Source organism: Trichechus manatus, unplaced genomic scaffold (assembly GCF_000243295.1).
Source record: "Trichechus manatus latirostris isolate Lorelei unplaced genomic scaffold, TriManLat1.0 scaffold00037, whole genome shotgun sequence".
NCBI lineage: Eukaryota > Metazoa > Chordata > Mammalia > Sirenia > Trichechidae > Trichechus > Trichechus manatus.
This window is the reverse complement of record NW_004443973.1, coordinates 6880637-6887532: the sequence shown is the minus strand read 5'-3', so window position 1 is coordinate 6887532 and position 6896 is coordinate 6880637. Positions and strand designations below refer to the sequence as shown.

The 6896-nt window shown below is 43.4% G+C and overlaps 1 protein-coding gene across 3 annotated transcripts in view; it reads left to right on the top strand.

Moving 5' to 3' along the window:
• The first annotated feature begins 1577 nt into the window (after nt 1-1577).
• AGPS (alkylglycerone phosphate synthase) overlaps nt 1578-6896 on the top strand; it is a 174637-nt gene continuing 169318 nt past the window's right edge. For 2 of the 3 annotated variants that reach the window (XM_023730536.1, XM_023730535.1), the window contains exon 1: nt 1706-1958. In XM_023730536.1, the coding sequence (XP_023586304.1) occupies nt 1717-1958 (242 nt within the window). In that variant the 5' untranslated portion in view covers nt 1706-1716. Of the gene's footprint in view, nt 1959-6896 lie in introns of all 3 variants that reach the window. The other variant, XM_004375472.3, reaches the window with a different exon arrangement.

Genomic DNA, 6896 nt, shown 5'->3' with positions numbered 1-6896 from the left:
CACACATTTTTCGGGAGACATAATTTAATTCATGACATGGACTAAGGACAATAACATGGAAAAATGTGGTATTTCAGATATTATATAACTGTTTCAGAAAAGCCTCTTATTCTCCTTGAGCCTTCATCTATAAAATAAGGATAATAAAATCAGTGTCACTGTTTTGTCGCAAAGGTTGAGTAAACAAATATGTATAAAAATGTCTAGATTATGGCTATTGTTTTACATTTAACATAAATTCATAAGCACTTCCTAAGTTTCCAAAGTTGTATTAAATTATTTTAATAGCTGAAAAGATACTTCTCCATATTGATATGCTATAATTTATTTAACCACTTCTCTATTGCTGGGTATTTGGGTTGTTTTGAACGTGGCTCGGCACCTCTCTATATATATGAATTTCAGAGTACATAAAGATCTGTAAAGGGCCAGATAATACATATTTTAGGCTTTGCACAACCACATAAGATGTTACTTTTTTTCTTTTTTTGAACAACCCTTTGCAAATATATAAACCATTTTTAGCTTGAAGGCTATACAAAAACAGGCTGCAGGCTGGAGTTGGCCCTCCAACGGTAATTTGCCTAGTCCTTAATTGATAGTTCTTAATCAGTCTGGGACTCTTTGAAAGTTCAGTGTAAAAGCATAAACTCAGTCTTAGAAGTTGACGGGATCCTAGACGTCAGTGAGTCAATATCTAGTCCTAGGGATGTGGTGTTCTTCAGATTCTTCTGCCGATATTTTTCTTTTAACTAGGAAGGCAAAACATGAAGGTGGTGACATCCGTGATGGAGAATGACAATGGCTAGTGTAGGTGGCAGTTTTTGTGTAATTCTTAAGCATGACACTAGCTGAAAATGGTTGCGTTCTATGAGATGCCCCTAATTTCACTGAGTGCCATCCTCCAGAAGTGAAGTCAATTTGTAAATAAGCAAGAAGTCCTAAGAACAGTTGTTGGAGTTATTTCATCTGTGGCAATAAAAAACTTTACCTCCATTAGGGTATACAAGGGCACAGCATCCAGGAATAGAAAGAAAACCTAAGTTGGAACTCAGCTTTAGCTAGTTCCATACTCATGCCCATGGGCAACTTAATGTCTTTGAGCCTCAGTTTTTTCATCTGTAAAATGGAGATCTAGCATTAAGCACAGTGTCAGGCACGAAGTAGGTGATGAGAAAATGACAGCTATTTGCTCTGACGGTTACAGGCAACGAGAGTTAGTTTTTAGTTACTCTAGGGCCCCACAGGGAGGGGGATCAGAGGTGGAGCTCCGGGATCTCAATCACGGAAAGGACGATGCTGGTTCCGTTATCAGGTTCAGGAGCACTGCCCATACTCCTCCTGCCCCAAAGCGTTTGCCCATGAATGTTCATCTGGAGGCCCAAGCCACACCCAAGGACACCATCCAGGGTACTATGACACCTCGGGCGCTCTTGTAGCTTGGCTCTTGGTACAGCCAACTCGGGCCGGGCCAATTCGGGGACGTCTCAAACTCACCTGCTTAGCAGGTGCACGCGGCCCGAGGCGTGGCCGGGGAGAGCGGGCGGACGAGGTGGGCGGGGGCAGACAATGTGAAGCTCAAGCGCGTGGCACCCGCCGCCCAGTCGCCGCGGTGGCTGTCGGGATGCGCCGCAGCGAATGGTCGCGTCGGGCGCCGCTCTGAGTGACCTTTCACCCGCGCCCAGCGGTCCGGGGCGGCAGCACAAGGCGGAAGCGATGGCGGAGGCGGCGGCTGCAGCCGCCGGGACAGGCGTGGGCTCCGGCGGTGCAACGGGCCGGGATCAAGACCAGGACCGCGCCCGGCGGAGGCTGCAGGTTCTGTCGGGCCATCTACTGGGCCGTCCCCAGGAGGCTCTGGGTGCCAATGAGTGCAAAGCGCGGAGAGCAGCGTCGGCGGCCACGGCGGCGCCCACGGCCACTCCCGCCGCGCAGGAGTCCGGCACCATCCCTAAGAAGCGGTGAGTAGCGGGATTGTGGAGGGAGCTGGCGGTGAAGGAGCAGGCCCGGCCTGTGTTGCAGGAGGGCACGGGCGAGGTGGAAAGGGAGATGACATGGGTGGGCGGAAGGAATCCTGGCCCTTGAAAGTACGGAGCCACCTCTCTTTCAGAAGAGAGTAGACAGGACCCTGGACTCTGTCAAGAAGGGGCGGGGCGGGATGGTGGATTTTGGTCACTGTTTGAGGGCAGTAGACCTGGAGAACTCTTATTGAGGGAAGGGTTAAGGGAATTCTTTTCCTTGGACTCTTTCTGCCAGGAATTCATTTTCTATCTTGAATTAATACTTTGGGAGCTAAAGTCTTGGTATGAGTAGAAAAGGTTTCGTTATGATTCTCCAAGGGCATTTAAGTTTGTAGAAGATGATCACAGAGATTTCTGTTTCTAATTTGCGCAGAACTGGAGGGAGAGGTAATGGGGCCTTGGAGAAGGTACTGACTAGTTTCTGTGGGGCTAATTTCCTCCTGCTTAGAGGCATGGTCTTTAACTTGGAAGGAGTAAACTGATGGTTGAGTAAGAAGCAGTAAACTGCAAACAGTAGTTACTGATTTGGCGTATGGTAGCTACTGAGCTCTGTGTAACCACAACACTGGAAGATCCTTGTCTATGAATAAAGGATGGTTGTGTAAGATTTTTTGACTTTAGACTTTTTGGAGAAACTGATCTCTGACGGAAGCTTTGGGCGAAGCTGTTTTCTGAGATGTGGTTTTCTCAGGGTAGAGAAACTTTGAGAGTGAAAAAAATGTTGCTAATGTTTATTGTGTACTTTCTCCGTGCCAGGGATTGTGGTAAGTGCATTATTTCTTTTATTCTTACCCTGACTATGAGGTAGGTGCAAGTATCTCCCATTTTACAGATAAATAAAAAAACACTAAAGTCTGCTGTAGGCTTGGCGGGTATGATATATGGCACGTTAGAATTTGAAACCAGATTAAGCAGACTTCAGGCCCAAGTTCTTCAGTTGTATGAATTCATTAATTTTGCATACATTTGAGTCTTTTCTCTACTACACACATACTTTATTAGCAGCACAGAGATTGAAAGTTACAGTAGTTACTCTTGAGAAACAAATAGGCTCGTAAGGCAAAGTTATAATACAGTGTGATAAGAAACTTAGCTGATAACTGTAACATGTCACTTAACCCAGTTTTGGGTATGTGCTTGTTAGGGTGAAGTCTTTCCACAGCAAGGGTTGTCTGAGTAAATCTTGAAGTTTGCTTTGGAAATAGCCTGCCAAAGGGGAGAAGTGTTCTTGGCAGAAAAACAATATGCTCACAGGCAAAGAGGTGAGATGCGTATTAGGAAACTGAAGGGGAGCTAAGTATGGCCAGAGGGAGTGAGAATGGCAGGGGATGAGGCTGGAGAGGTGGGCCTTTTGTTTGTCATATTTCTTCAGTTTAGATTTTACCCTGATGGTGATGGGGAGCCATTGCAGGATTTTATGTGGGGCAAAACAGGATTAAATTTACCTTTTAAAAGGTCACACTGGGCATCAAATTGAGGAAGGTTGAGCAGGTTAGCTGGGAGCATAGACCTGATTTGAATTGCCACTCCGCATTTCCAGCTGTATGACCTTGGGCAAGTCATTTAACCTGTCAGAGCTTCAGTTCCCTCATCAATAATTTCTGCTTTTCAGTGTTGCTGTGAGAATTGAAAAGTAGAGTTAAATAATCCAGTGTTTAGTGCAGTACCTGTCACATAATCCTTCAAATGATATTTGCAATTTTCACTGAGTCCAGAGACAGGAAGACCAATTAGGAGACTATTATCCAGATGAGAAATGCTGAGATTCTGAACTAAGGCATGATATTGAAAGTAGGCAACCTATTCAAAAATATATTAAGAGGTAGATTTTCCAGATCTTGGTCACTGAGCTGGTGAGGGAGGGAGGAGTCAAGATCTAAGCTTTGGCTTCACTTGATGCTGTTATTAGCTGTCATTGGGTATAAAATTTTTATGTTTTCTAAATGGCTTCATGTACCTTTATGTTTATTCATTTGTATGCATTTATACATTTATATGCAGATTCACAGACTTAGAAGTAAGTAGACAGGGCAGGTTTATGGCTGGATTTAGGGGCCTTGGTCTACAGCATTCAGAGAAAAAAGTAATAATGTTTGTAAGGCACATTAGGGTAGTGAACAAGGCTGCCCATGGCTGAAGGTGACTGATATGGGGGTATCTATGTGGCTGCTCTGGGGACTGAAGGCATCAATAGCTCAGGCACACTTGTAGCCCATTTATGGCATAACTTACTGTGAGTAGGAGGTTCTGGTTTTTGGTTCAGGGTTAGGTGGCTAGTGGTAAGATCTAGTCATGTACAAGTACTTTAAAGTTGGAATCAGTTTAAGGGAACACAGAAACTTGTGTTAGAACATCAAAAGTTTCCTCAGGGAGTGATCTACTTAGTAGATTATTCATGGGGGAACCCAGGTCTCCCTTCTGCTTCCTACTGCTTATCTGGAACTCAGGTTGCCAACAGCAGAGCTGAGCCTAAAGAGAAGTCACATGATGGAGCAAGAAGGAGCCAGAATGTGTATCTGATAAGGTTTGAGTATGACTGCATGTCAGTTATTTTGAATCATTTGATGATTTGTGTTATTTGTATCACTTCTTCCCTTTCGTTACCCTGGATGATGGACTTGGTTGTGATTCTTTTATCTTGTGGCTGGTTACAGTTTAATTAATTTTTCAGTTTTTTTTTTTAAATTTTCCCATACAAAAATTTATACGTAGATTGTTATGTGACTCTAATTTTTCTGCCCATACTGTGACAGCACACTCCTCCTTTCCACCTCTGATTCTTCATGTCCATTCAACCAGCTCCTAACCCTTTCTGCCTTCCCATCTCACCTCCGGACAGAAGCTGCCCATTTAGTCTCTTGTATCTACTTGAGCTAGGAGGCACACTCCTCACAAGTATCACTTTATGTCCCACAGTCCAGTTCAATCCCTGTCTGAAGAGTTGGCCTTGGCAATTGTTTTAGTTCTGGGCTGAGAGAGAATCCAGGGGCCATGCTTAACAGGGTTCCTCCAGCCTCATGCAGACCATTAAGTCTGGTCTTCTTAGTAGAATTTGAGTTCTGCATGCCACTTTTCTCCTGCTCCAGCAGGGACTCTCTGTTGTGTTCCCTGACAGGGCGGTCATTGGTGGTAGCCGGGCACCATCTAGTTCTTCTGGTCTCAGGCTGATGAAGTCTCTGGTTTATGTGGCCCTTTCTGTCTCTTGGGCTAATGCTTTCCGTGTGTCTTTGGTGGTCTTCATTCGCCTTTACTCCAGGTGGTTAGGACCAATTGATGCATCTTAGATGGCTGCTTGCAAGCTTTTAAGACCCCAGACGCCACTCGCCAAAATAGGATGCAGAATGTTTTCTTAATAAGCTTTGTTATGCCAGTTGACCTAGATGTCCCCTGAAAGCATGGTCCTCAAACCCCTACCCCTGCTACTGTGTCCCTCAAAGTGTTTGATTTTATTCAGGAGACTAATTAGCTTTGGTTTTGGTGCTGACTTCCTCTGTAGTGTGTGCTGTCCTTCCCTTCACCTAAGATAATTCTTGTCTACTATCTAGTTAGTAAATAACCCTCCCCCCCCGCCCACCCTCATAACCCTCAAAGAATGTTTTCTTCTGTGTTTAAACCTTTTTTTGAGTTCTTATAATAGTGTTCTTATACAATATTTGTCCTTTTGTGACAGACTAAATTCACTCAGCATAATGACCTCCAGCTTCGTCCATGTTATGTTTCACGGCTTCATCTTTGTTCTTTATTGTTGCGTAGTATTCCATTGTGTGGATATACCATAGTTTGTTTATCCATTCATCTGTTAATGGGCACCTAGGTTGTTTCCCTCTTTTTGCTATTGTGAACACTGCTGCAGTGAACATGGGTGTGCATATATCTATTTGTGTGACAGCCCTTACTTCTCTAGGATATATTCCAGGGATCAGGATAGCTGGATCATATGATACTTCTATTTCTAGCTTTTTAAGGAAGTGCCAAATCAATTTCCAAAGTGGTTGTACCATTTTACATTCTCACCAAGTATATGAGTGTTCCAGTCTCTCCACAACCTCTCCAGCATTTATTTTGTGTTTTCTGGATTCATGTTAGCCTTGTTGGGGTGAGATGATATCTCTTTGTAGTTTTGATCTGCATTTCTCTAATGGCTAATGATCATGAGCATTTCTTCATGTGTCTCTTAGCCACCTGAATGTCTTCTTTGGTGAAATGCATGTTCATATCCTTTGCCCATTTTTTAATAGGGTTATTTGTCTTTTTGTTATTGAGGTTTTGCAGTATCTTATATATTTTAGACATAAGAGGCTGATCGGTTTGTCATAGCCAAAATTTTTCTCCCAGTCTGTAGGTTGTCTTTTTACTCTTTTGGTGAAGTCTTTTGATGAGCATAAATGTTAGATTTTTAGGAGCTCCCATTTATTTAGTCTTTCTTCCGGTGCTCGTGCATTGTTACTTATGGTTCGTATTGTGTTTATGCCACGTATTAGGGCTCCTAGTGTTGTCCCTATTTTTTCTTCCATGATCTTTATCGTTTTTGATTTTATATTTGAGTCTTTGATCCATTTTGAGTTAGTTTTTGTGCATGGTGTGAGGTATGGGTCTTGTTTCAGTTTTTTGCAGATGGATATCCAGTTATGCCCGCACCATTTGCTAAAGAGACTATCTTTTCCCCAATTAACAGACTTTGGGCCTTTGTCAAATATCAGCTGCTCAAGGGGGATGAATTTATGTCTGAATTCTCAATTCTGTTCCATTGGTCTATGTGTCTGTTGTTGCACCAGTACCAGGCTGTTTTAACTAACATGGTGGTATAATAGGTTCTAAAGTCAGCTAGTGTGAGGCCTCCCACTTTGTTCTTCTTCTTGAGTAATGCTTTACTTATTC